Source organism: Siphateles boraxobius, unplaced genomic scaffold, assembly GCF_051911475.1.
Source record: "Siphateles boraxobius isolate OS27281-9 unplaced genomic scaffold, OSU_SipBor_1 37, whole genome shotgun sequence".
Classification (NCBI taxonomy): domain Eukaryota; kingdom Metazoa; phylum Chordata; class Actinopteri; order Cypriniformes; family Leuciscidae; genus Siphateles; species Siphateles boraxobius.
The window spans coordinates 4,620,105-4,633,146 of record NW_027508997.1 but is presented as its reverse complement, the minus strand read 5'-3'; the positions used below and the strand labels follow the sequence as shown (position 1 = coordinate 4,633,146).

Here is a 13,042-nt window from a genome sequence, read left to right as displayed (position 1 = left end):
TAACAAATGAGTAGTGTTACCATGAAAATCTAATATTGTGATAGCCCTAATCTTAATTGATTGACAGCCCTAATACAAATATATAATATAAAAACAATATGGATGAGTGATACTGTAAAGGATACTAAGCACCAGGGCTACAAAAGCCAGCAGGGTCATAAAGAGGCGCAAATGACCCATATTATATTCTCCCTGAGTCTTTGCCAGGCGGTAGGTCAGCGCAGACTGCAGACACACAAACAGCATACTGGTGGGGAAGGCCACTCCTGCTCCAACATAGTGAAGAACCTTAGCGTTATCCACCTGTGAGAAACACAACGACAGGAAACAACAGTGAGTACTGATTCACCAATCAAAACTACAGATGTCACATACTGGGGAAGTAGTTTAGTGTGTGTTTGGGAGGGAGGAGATCCGTGGTACCCATTAAGGGGAAAAAGTTCTTCATTTTTTCTTTTTCTTTATTTGAAATGGAAAAACCAATCTAAAAAATCATTTTCCAATCTAAAAATAGCCACATCTCTAGGAAATTTCTCTTCATTTTCCTTTTTCCCAGCTGTGGAAAGATCATATTTAGAGAGCCCTAACTGTTCAGTACAAATCAGTTTAGGAAGGACTAATTAAAACCACACAAAATTGCATATTGCACAACACAAACTCATTGAAAACACATGTCGACATATTTTAAAACATAACCTGTAATCAGTGTTACTCGGTTTTCACATAAATAAGTACATTAAACACATTTTTGTACTTGAAACAATGAAGGCTGGATTAAAAATATCAAATGAAATATTTCATAACAGTAATAAGTAAATGGATCTGGTCAGTTACAAAATCACATTCACAAAAAGGTCATGTAACATATTTTGGGAAATTCTGTTTATGTAGTATTTCCACTTTTATAGCTGCAAGTTTGCTGTGCTCACCACATATGACTTAGTGAGTGTGTTTATGGTCTGAGTGCTCAATGCCACATCACATACAACTCCTGAGCCAGATTCTCACCGCCAGCAGAGGGCAGCAGTGCACCCACAACAACCAAACACATTAACTCTACTATGAATGCCACACACTCCAAGGTCTGTAATACCTGGAGAATATCAGTCCATAATATCACACTATTATAATACTACAATATTAGTTATGTATAATGTTTTTTTAAAGAAGTCTCTTATGCTCACTAAGGCTGCATTTATTTGGTCAAAAATACCGTGAAAACAATAATATTGAGTAATATCGTTACAATTGAAAATTAACTCTAACTAACTCCAGTCTTCTATTATCAGAGCTGAAAACAGTTGTGCTGCTTAATACTTTAGTGTAAACCGTAACAGCATTTACTTGAAATAGAAACCCTTTCATACACAAACATCAATCATAAATGTCTTTACATCAACAATTGTCTTTACAATTTAATGCATCTTAGCTGAAACAAAACTGGACGACACACTGAATTAAACATGCAATGTGGTGAGTAGTATATTTCACAACAATGAACATATATACAGTATATGCATGTATGCAGATAGATAGATAGATAGACAGAGAGAGAGAGAGAGAGAACAGACAGATAGATATACAGACTGATAGACGGATAGATTCACAGACATGGATAGATATACAGACTGATAGACGGATAGATTCACAGACATGGATAGATATACAGACTGATAGACGGATAGATTCACAGACATGGATAGATATACAGACTGATAGACGGATAGATTCACAGACATGGATGGATAGAAAATATCACTGTCCCAGGATCTATCCCTTTCAAGAACTTCATGTTGTTCCTTCTTTTATTTCTTTTTTGACTCACAAACAAAAGAAAAGTATCAAGTGTTGCAGGAGGAACTTTGGAAACCATAAATCAACTCCAGGCTTTGTCAGTGAACTACTGATTATCTCAGCAAATGATATACTGTATGTTTCCCTAAGGCAAAGACTTCCCCTTCACTTCTGTCCAAATACTGTTCTGCAATTCCCTGTGCTTTAGTCGCACTGTCATTAGGACAAGGTTCTCAGCTCTGTAATGTGCAAGGTTTGTTATAGGCATCTCAGGCTTCAAAAGCTTACCAGTCATGTGGGAAAAAAGCACAGTGGATGAGACTGTGATCATGTGACCTGTCTATGGAAATACACTTGATGTATTATTCTGCACCGACAAAATTCTGGCCACTCATTTCACCTTGAAGTATACACCTGAGTTTACAAAGAAGTTAATAACTTCAATAGTCCAAATAAGAAATCCAGGCAAACACATTGGGCCTCCTTCATAAAACACATGTATGATGGGGTTTGATCTTAAATACCATGGATTTTATCGTATGTCAAAAGAGAGGAACAAATCAGGATTTACTGATTTGAAACTGACTGATGAAACTGATGTAAAAATGTTCTTATGCGTACAACAACTGAAGAGCATGCGTGCAAACTTTTTGGTGCTCATATACCAGTAATTCAATTAATTCAACATTGTTTATGAAAATGTATACATACATACATAGATATTTTTAATAGTTATTTATATTAATGATTTCCCAAAAAGAAAATTGGCAGTGGTTACTTGCACTAAGTGCAAATAGCGATAGATACTACTTACACTAAGTGCAAATAGCAATAGTGTAAATAGCCACAAAAAAAAATCAAATATATGATTAATCGCATACATATCATGGAATTTAACACTTTTTTTGTTAAAAAGTTATTATCTATTGACAGCCAAAAAATAGATACTGCATAATAAAAGTATATGCCAACACAAACGCATTGAAACCAGCCATGCCTACCACACATACATTTTTTAGAGAGCACGTTTGGATTTACTTGCCCATTGATGCTGAGTTCCATACATCTGAACCATAACGAGATACACTCACCTAAAGGATTATTAGGAACACCTGTTCGATTTCTCATTAATGCAATTATCTAATCAACCAATCACATGACCGTTGCTTCAATGCATTTAGGGGTGTGGTCCTGGTCAAGACAATCTCCTGAACTCCAAACTGAATGTCAGAATGGGAAAGAAAGGTTATTTAAGCAATTTTGAGCGTGGCATGGTTGTTGGTGCCAGACGGGCCGGTCTGAGTATTTCACAATCTGCTCAGTTACTGGGATTTTCCCGCACAACCATTTCTAGGGTTTACAAAGGGAAAAGGGAAAAACATCTTGTTGATGCTAGAGGTCAGAGGAGAATGGGCCGACTGATTCAAGCTGATAGAAGAGCAACTTTGACTGAAATAACCACTCGTTACAATCAAGGTATGCAGCAAAGCATTTGTGAAGCCACAACACGCACAACCTTGAGGCGGATGGGCTACAACAGCAGAAGACCCCACCAGGTACCACTCATCTACACTACAAATAGGAAAAAGAGGCTACAATTTGCAAGAGCTCACCAAAATTGGACAGTTGAAGACTGGAAAAATGTTGCCTGGTCTAATGAGTCTCGATTTCTGTTGAGACATTCAGATTCTGAGATAGAGTCAGAATTTGGCGTAAACAGAATGAGAACATGGATCCATCATGCCTTTTTACCACTGTGCAGGCTGGTGGTGATGGTGTAATGGTGTGGGGGATGTTTTCTTGGCACACTTTAGGCCCCTTAGTAACAATTTGGGCATTGTTTAAATGCCACGGCCTACCTGAGCATTGTTTCTGACCATGTCCATCCCTTTATGGCCACCATGTACCCATCCTCTGATGGCTACTTCCAGCAGGATAATGCACCATGTCACAAAGCTCAAATCATTTCAAATTTGTTTCTTGAACATGACAATGAGTTCACTGTACTAAAATGGCCCCCACAGTCACCAGATCTCAACCCAATAGAGCATCTTTGGGATGTGGTGGAACGGGAGCTTTGTGCCCTGGATGTGCATCCCACAATTCACCATTAACTGCAAGATGCTATCCTATCAATATGGGCCAACATTTCTAAAGAATGCTTTCAGCACCTTGTTGAATCAATGCCACGTAGAATTAAGGCAGTTCTGAAGGCGAAAGGGGGTCAAACACAGTATTAGTATGGTGTTCCTAATAATCCTTTAGGTGAGTGTATTTGTGTGTGTTCTGCGGTTTGGATGTAATGCACTTGTACACATTGTACTTGGATTTAAGGTGAACTGCGATTTATAAAGAGAGAGTCATTTTATAAATCGTTCAACATAGGAATTTATTCTGAAATTGAGGTAGTTCACATTTGTGATCATTATATACACGTCTCTCAACTAACCACAGTAGCTAAATTATAAGAGCTGGTTGTTTTCTAAACTAAAGCCTTGGGCTATCAAATTAGCAAGAGAGAGGAGCTTCTCTCACATTTACTTGCTTAAACATGTGGTTGAATGCCTGCCATACAGAAAAGATCTGTTTCTCTGTCTCTCCATTTATGCAGACGGTGCTTAAAGAACAATAAAAAACTGTTTAAGAGTTTAATAGCATATAATAAACAGTGCTGTCAAAAGTAAATCTTAATCGAATTACACAATATCCGACTAATTAATCTTATTCAAGTCAGGTCTTGCTGTTTTTCAGCATCTCAAACTACGGTTGTCATGTTTTTATAGAAGCTATAATACAACCGTTTACAAAGATTATATTTGTTGGGATTTACTAGAATAGGTCTTAACGCTTGAAGGTTAAAAAAAAACATTACTTTTCACATATTTTATTTTGTTGCAGCACCTCTCTTCCCAGTCTGTCAGTAATGCTCGGTTTATTTTCTGTCTCAATGAAGCCCCTCCTTCCGAAAAGCGCAATGTGCTCTGATTGGTCAGTTGGACTGTGTTGTGATTGGTCAATCGCTTCAAACTGTTTCAGTTTCACACTTATAACGCAAGTCAACCAGGTCTTGCCCCTTTGTAACTTTGCAGAACTTTTTCATGCTCAAACAGCAACATTAAACTAAAGAAAGTTGAAAATGTGAAAAATCATAATCAGTCCTCTTTAAGATGCTGCGAGAAGTTAAAGTAGTTAAACTGCTTTGTCTAGCTGTTATTCAATAGAAACGTGTCATTTGTGAAAAGCTCCACTCATTCTGTGTTCTCGGTAAGGTTTGGTGAGGAATGTTGCCTGTAGTAGCAGTAATAATAGACTTCACATAAGCATAGACGCGATACTTTAAACTTGATTTGCTCTGACAATGCCAAAAAAATAATTTAGAGTCGGGGGCATGATTAAATGAATAAATGTATCAGTTTTTTTAATGAATTTTTTTATAAATCACACTAAATTACTGTGGTAATTTGAGGGGTCTAATAATAAGCAATGGAATCTGAAATAGGTATTTTATTCATCATGCGTATGTTTTCCTTCAGGGGCCACTTTCTCTTCTCTGGGAATGCAGAAGAAAAGATCTTTACAGGCTGGTAGAAGGAATCTACAGTTTGATTTGGCAGTCTGTAGCTGTCAGACCATCAGGACCAAGAGCAAGTAAGAAACGCTATGCACAGATCACACACAACGACACACACTTAAACAGTCTAACAGAGGAAGAGCACCATGCTTCATTTATCCAGGATGATTCATCCAGTCTAATTCGGAGCAAGAAAGTTTGGCTGTAGCTAAATGTTTACAGAGGACCAGCAAGAACACATTCACTCTCATATAAAACATGCACACATGCTTACAGGAACTCTTGCTTAAGCAGTATTCAGATGAGCGTGGGATTATAAAAAGATGGGTATGTGGTCTGAAATAAACAACACTCGGACATGTTATAAATATATTCCATGTGTAAAGGATATGACAAAATCACAATGTTTTTACATATTAGAGTCAAACGGATTATTGAAAAATTTGATTTTGGTTCTATTGTTTGTAGTTTTGATGAAGGTCAATCTAAATGCAACTGTAAGAAAGGGGCGGGTTTAAACAGACTAAAAATTGGTGAAGTCTGGCATATGCCACCAGAGAGAAGTCTGCATAATTTAACAAATGAATTTTTTTTATATGGATAAATCGTTCACATTATGGTCAATGAGGTGTTTTTTTTATAAAATAGATGAATTTCGATTTTATTCCAGCTTTAAGGTGAAGATCATGACTCTGCTACCACAAAGGCCGTTTTGAGAAAATGACGGAATCTGACTCTTGTTATTGATTTTATTCTCTTTTTCTGATTGATACACTGCTAAAAAAATCCATCATAAACTAGTCACGATGTTCTCAAGAAAAACTGAGATGCGCTGGTGTAGTTGGTCCACCATAACTCCCGATTCTAATGCTGGGGAACCGCCATTCAAAACATACTATACGCTGTTGCATGAAGCCAGTTTCAGTTCTTACTCTGGTAACTTAGAGATTCGTTTGAGCAAACTCTGTTTTTTCCGGCTCAGTATGGTGGATTGGTTTTTAGCTGTGTTCATCGCCAAAACTGGAGCAAAACTGTGAGCAACGTGACAAATATATGATGCAATAAAGCCACTCCACCTGTATATCTTGCACTTAAATTTACAGTGAAAATATTTTAGAGACAACATTTTGCTGCTAATTATTTTTTATATTTATATTATATGAATTATAATTCTGTATAATTCATATATATTAATTTAATTATTATATGAATTGACTATTCATTTAAATGTAAAGTTTAATATTAATAAATATATACATATAAATAAAATTTTTAATATGTAAATCTTTTAAACTGGTTAAATTGATATTTTCTTTCAGCTACCTTCTCAAACATTTGCTCAAGCAGCAGTGTTTATTACTGCCTTGTAATTGCATTTAAATTAATGACATTTTTCATAACTATCTCTTAATATTCAATAGAGAAGTTAATTGCATCGGCTCTCTTACAAGAAGTGAAACTGGCGCTCTCATGTTCCATGTTTCCTGCATGTGTCACACTTTAAATCACAAACTCAGGATCAAACCCTGAGTTGACAGAGAACGTTTATACCGAGCGTTGTGAGCCCGCTGAACCTGATCTAAACCAGGTTGGAATTGTATGGTTTTGTCAACTCTAAAACTACTCTGAAACTAGGAGTTTGTTCAACCAGCTTCATGCAACAGGCCTCAGCAATGCTGGATTTTTCAGGAGGGTAGGCTGCCAAAAGTGCCAACAACTATTACTTTACACAGAAAGTTGACAACTGTACCAGGCAGCGCAACAAGACATTTAGTTTTAGTTGCATAATTCAACAAAAGTCTAAATAAATTGCGGGAAGTGATGTGAATAAATAATATACAGCAAATCACAGACGGTCCTGTTCAAACGGAACTTAATTTCTCAGAGGACTGTAGCTAATTTGCCATGTCATCTTTTACCATGCTTATGTGAGAAAAACATTCGATTTGGACAAGATTAAAATGAAAAAGTACATCTGTGAAAAACTTTAAGCAATATAGACTCATCTAAATAGGGTTTGAACTTAAGAAATACAAGGCAGCTAAGAAGTGCAGCTCTTCCAGCAAGTTCAGACAGGTTTGCAGGAACAGAGTGGCCACACACCTCTACCTATCCAAACGGTACACACTCCAAAAAGCTTTGTTCTTTGCAATCTAGTTCTGTGGAAACACACCACATCATTCCGAAACCAAAATTAAATTCCAAGACCATCAGGACTTTCAAGTTCTAGCAAATCTGGACAACTGAAAGAGCACAGCAACAGTTACATAACGTGACTTCCCTTTTTTCTGATGGTAATAATGAGAGTCTGCTGGCACTCTTGTCACCCTACACTGCAGCGGTGGAAAGCGCCAGAAGGGCAGGCAGGCCTGCTGATGAGGCGCAGATGTGGCGTTCAGGCCACGTGCTCATTCCCGCCTCTCCTGCCTGTCAGATCATGGTAGCTCTGGACTCCGTACACACAGCACATGGTGCACCGTGACTCACTCATCCACATTTCCAGTAACCTTCCTTCCATTTCATAGAAAAAAGGAAGGATGGAGCAATCCCTTTTTCTTTCTAAACGAAAGTGCCTATTTTGGTATTGAATGTTGGTGATGGGAATGGAACTAGTACATCTTGATTTTTAAATGTCACAATAAAACAGTTTAAAAACTCAATCATCTGCACTTAAAGACAGTTTTAAAAAACAGTCCTGCTTATTTTTGTACATTTTCTTGACCTTAATGTGCATGTTTCATTGGTGCACATTATTCTAAGAAAGCGTATGTCAAAATGTGATAATCTCTGAAACAACTGTCCTTTTTGGTCAAAGATTCCAAGTCCTCTTAACTTTCGACTTCTTCCCTCCAATCGTATGGTTCTATTGGAACACCTCACAATTCAATCAATTTCCGATGGATAAAATCCCAAAGTCCCATACTACACATTTGTCTTGTTAAATATTTTACTTCCTTAATTTGAAATACTCGGAAGTATTTCAAATGAAGGAAGTAAAATAATTTGCAAATACCACTTCATGACTTTTAGGAGTTGCTTTACGAGTGCAGTGTTCTTTCCTGTGTTGACATATTTCCTACTGAAACTAGAAGCAGGGTTTGTCCCTTAAAAAACTAAAAGACTTTAGTTACATCACAGCCATAAGCCATGATTTGCAAGAAAGATGCTAGTGTAGTGTAGGAGTTAAAGTATACTTAAACAAGGATGCATTAAATTGATCAAAAGTGACAGTAAACACATTTGTAATGTTAGAAAAGATTTCTATTCCAAATAAATGCTGTTCTTTTAAAGTTTATCAAAGAACTTTGGAAAAATTTATCAGGGTTTCCATACAAATATTAAACAGCACGTTAGTTTTCAACATTAACAATAATAAGAAATGTTTCATAAGCACCAAATCAGCATATCAGAATGATTTTTGAAGGATCATGTGACACTGAAGACTGGAGTGATGATGCTGAAAATTCAGCTTTTTTATCTGCTTAATTTAGTCAACATTAAGTAGCACACTAACATACAGATGGCATTAAAGACTAAAAGCCACAAAACACTCATTTTGATTTCATGGGGCCTTTAACATTTTCTCAACAATCCAGTTAAAAACAAGTCACTACTGCACCAGCTTTTATTCCTCTGAAGTCAAGGGAGTTTTATTTGGCAAACAGCATCACTGTAACATTTGAGCTCATCTTAAGGAAGGCCCGACTGGAGCACAATGTGGCGGTGGGCAGGAACGTTCCGTACACATGTTCCTTACAAAAACATAGGAGAAGGGAGGGACTTCAGGAGCAGACTGCGGTTTTTTTTTTTTTTTTTCACCAACTCCAGACGGAGAAAAACATCAGAGCAGAGAGGGGAGGAGCCTGGCAAACGTGACCTAATGGACTGCAGACCTCACATGTGCGACCCAAACATGGATCTCTCTGCTCAGTGCTCACTACACAATGCAGCTCCACACAGCACGGGTGGTCCCCGTATCATTATAATGGCTAAAAGCTATCTTCCCTGCTGAAAAGACTAGGTTGGACCAGCATGAATTTCCATGAAGGTGGGTTCAGGGTGGAGATGCTTCTCAGATATCATGATCTTTCTGATAGACCCAAAAATAAAAATTAAAGGGATCGTTCACCCTAAAATAAAAAAATTAAGTTATCATTTACTCACCCTGGTGTTGTTCTAATGCCGCATGAATAATCCCATGTGACACGTGTCGTATATTCCAAGTGTTCTGGGGGTTTGGATGGGTTGGGTAAAAAACAAACCGAAATTTAATGTATTATTTAGTCAAATTCTTGACCACGGCTGCACAATGTGCACGTTTGTGAGACTCTTTTAGCGTGGCAGTTCACTCCATCTCGCCCAGAAAAAGCACAAGTTGTGAGAAATCAAGATTAACAAAAATGCAATATGAAACTATTCATTTAAGTCATCAGTTACACAAACCCATAATACTTTCTTTCATCTTTGAAACACAAATGAAGATATGTTTAATCAAACCTGAGAGATGTCCCTCTACTCTATTTATTGTCCACACAACCAAATCTTTGATGCATCAAGAAGTTCATAAAAGGATGTAAAAGTAATCCATATAAATTGAGCTGTTAGGCATGTTTGAGCTTCCATTTATCGTATTTGATGTGATCTACTGTATGTATGTGCGTTGATCAATGTTTATATGTAAATAAATGTCCAAATTAAATCATATCCACCTTATTTTTAAAGTACAAGTGGGTGCATCTTACGGTGTCGTTCGCTTACACTGGAAAAAAAAGTCTTATGGGGTAAGATTGACATGAGGGTGAGTAAATGATTCCACAATTTTTATTTTTGGGTAATCAAACTAACCCTAAGTCAGTCCTCAGGATGTAACAAACAAAAATGTTTCCATGGCCAGCTATTTGACTAAGCTTGAAGAAATGCAAGGGAGTAGCTTTGCTTGATTTTCAAAACATTTCAAATATGCAAGGGGAGCAGAACCAAAATAACTAAGTGAATAATAAAATTGCTGATAAGATGAATTAAGTTCATAATGCTGCAATGACGAAGGTTCATGCCTCTTTTATAACACCTGTTGCCTATGAAAGTTTATAAGGCGTTACTACAGATTGCTTCAGTGAGGGATGGACAAACAAGTCTGAACCTGTGCCGTCTCCTGCACACACACACACACACACACACACACACACACACACACACACACACACACACACACACACACACACACACACACACACACACACACACACACACACACACACACACACACACACACACACACACACCTTCTGATGGAGTATATAGTTAAGATTTGGGTGCTTATATTATCAGTAGAAAGGTTTGCCCCCCCCCCCTCTTTCTCTATGGCAACCAGCCCATAAAAACCTGTGATGCCCCCATTGGCCGACCTCCCCACATCGCTAGCAGTCTGGGCACTCAGCCAAACGTCCAAACATATCAACCTGCAAAGACCCTGTCGCCAAGGGCTCACATCGATTCATGAATAAAGGTAAAGGATGTTGGTTTCACAGGGCTCGAAGGAGCTTGTGGCTCCACATGAGAGGGTTTATGGAGTCTGCCTTTCATCTAAACACTGTGGAGGTGGATCCGAGGTAGAACGGGAGTAAAGTATCACTCATGCATGGATGAAACAGGTATTCGCAAAAAAACACTTATCCAAACAGTCTAATATATACATTTGCAAGCTAAGATACACTCGCAAACACAAGCAAGCACCAAGGTTTGGACACTCTGGACTCAATTTATGTTTCTTATGACCTTAAAATATGTCCTCTTCTGCTGTCACATGTTTAAACCAAAACTGGGAGCAGTTTGTTACAGACGAGTAAGATAGTACAGTTTATGTAATCTGTACCTGGAAGTTGCCGACCATGATGAGTCCTGCAGCACAGATCCATCCAGTGGAGAGACTTGCTGTATTTAACACACAGTTCTGGTGCTTCTCTATCACATGGGCATAGCGTAGGAATACAATCACCATCACTGAGAGTTGGAAGAGACCGAGAGAAAAAATCTGTTATTTTATAAAGAAATACCACCATTAAAATTTTGCATTACAAACAATTGACAAGCAGAATATGATTAAAAATGAATAATAATGACATAAACTCAAATGATTTTATTTCTTAATGGCAAAAGCTTTGCAGGCTTTAACAATGTAGTCTTAAAATAAAATTTAACCATCTGGACAACTTGCAACAGTTACTTAGATGTTCCCTGTTGAATGTTATAGCAACATATAGCAGTTGTTTTTCTAACGGTTAAGATTTCTAAAGTATGTGAGTTCATATTTATGTTCACATTTGGCAGACACCAAAGTTCATGTTATACATTCAATAAGTGCCAAATGAGAGTAAAAACAGCCTTGGTGAGTAAAAGGTAACTTTATCAGGTTCTTCAGCATTTCATATAGTGTAAATGAAGGAAAGATAGCCAGCCCCTCACTGATATAAGTGATGTATGCAGTGTAAAACGATCTAAAACAAAACACCTGTTGTGACTTGCCCTCATCTTCAAATGTTCATTCACTGAAAATCTTCCACTGAGGTCTGATATCTATGAGGTAAATCTATTTTTTTCTCAGAACTAATTGATCAAAAATACAGTAAAATATTGTTAAATAATTGTGAGTAATATTGTGAATAATTTTTATAATAAATAAAAATAATGGTTTTATATTTAAATATATATTTTAAAATAGAATTTATTCCTGTGAAGCAAAGCTGAATTTGAGCAGCCATTACTCCACATGATACTTCAGAAATCATTCTAATATGCTGATTTGGTGCTTAAGAAACAAACAAACTAATTATTTTTCAATGGTGAAAACAGTTCTGCTGCTTAATATTTAGTCAAAACTGTAATACAGTGGTTCTTTGATGAACAGGAAGTTTAAAAGAATAGCATTTTTGTTAAATAGCAATCTTTTGTAACATTATAAACTGTCACTTATTGTATTATCAGTTGAATGTGTCCTTGCTCAATAAAAGTATTAAAACTTCTCCAACAAAAAAAATGTACTTGCCTCGAAACTTTTTAAGGGTAGCTCATTCCTACATACTTTAAAAGAATTCAAAATTCAGCATTAGCTGTTATTTGAAGTTCTGAGAGGAGTTAATTTGCTCTGTTTATGTTGTTTTATCAGATGTTTGTATAAATTGGTCTTGATGACATACAGTACATTACCTTACTATGTTAGTGTGACTTAAATGAGATGGAAGCAGAATAGTCTCTTTACTCATCTCCAAACTAGTCAGACTCACTTTGACAAAACAACCAGTTCAGTATTGTTTTTTGGTCAAGAAAATAGAGAGTCTAAAGAGGCAGGCATCGTGGAAAGATGAGAAGCGAGCGAATAAAAGAGGGGCTTCATGGTGAGATCTCTAACGTAAATTAAGCTGCTGCAATCTGCTCAACTGTTTTACTGCTGGGTTAATGCTTGATGAAAATTGACTGGGGCAGATGTGGCAAAGTGTTGGGGGGAGAGGACACACAATAAACCACCCCTCCTTTCTCAGCCCAATCCACCTACGAGAATGTTCCTGGATGTACTTCTGAGTCAACATTACAGCTATCGTGACACATTTACCTAAAGAAACGCTGCAGGAAGGACCAGAATGAATTTTCAAGGTGGTTAGTGCTGGTCTTGCTTTCGGACCA

At 37.2% G+C, this 13,042-nt stretch overlaps 1 protein-coding gene across 1 annotated transcript in view; it reads right to left on the bottom strand.

The window, feature by feature from the left end:
- Window positions 1-13,042, bottom strand: part of LOC143703050 (transmembrane protein 150A) — a 33,665-nt gene that overhangs the window by 4,166 nt on the left and 16,457 nt on the right. Inside the window, exons 6-7 of the mRNA XM_077197176.1 lie at window positions 11,238-11,365; window positions 126-303 (exon numbers count right to left, since the gene is read on the bottom strand). Coding sequence (XP_077053291.1) covers window positions 126-303; window positions 11,238-11,365 — 306 coding nt within the window. The remainder of the gene's footprint in view (window positions 1-125; window positions 304-11,237; window positions 11,366-13,042) is intronic.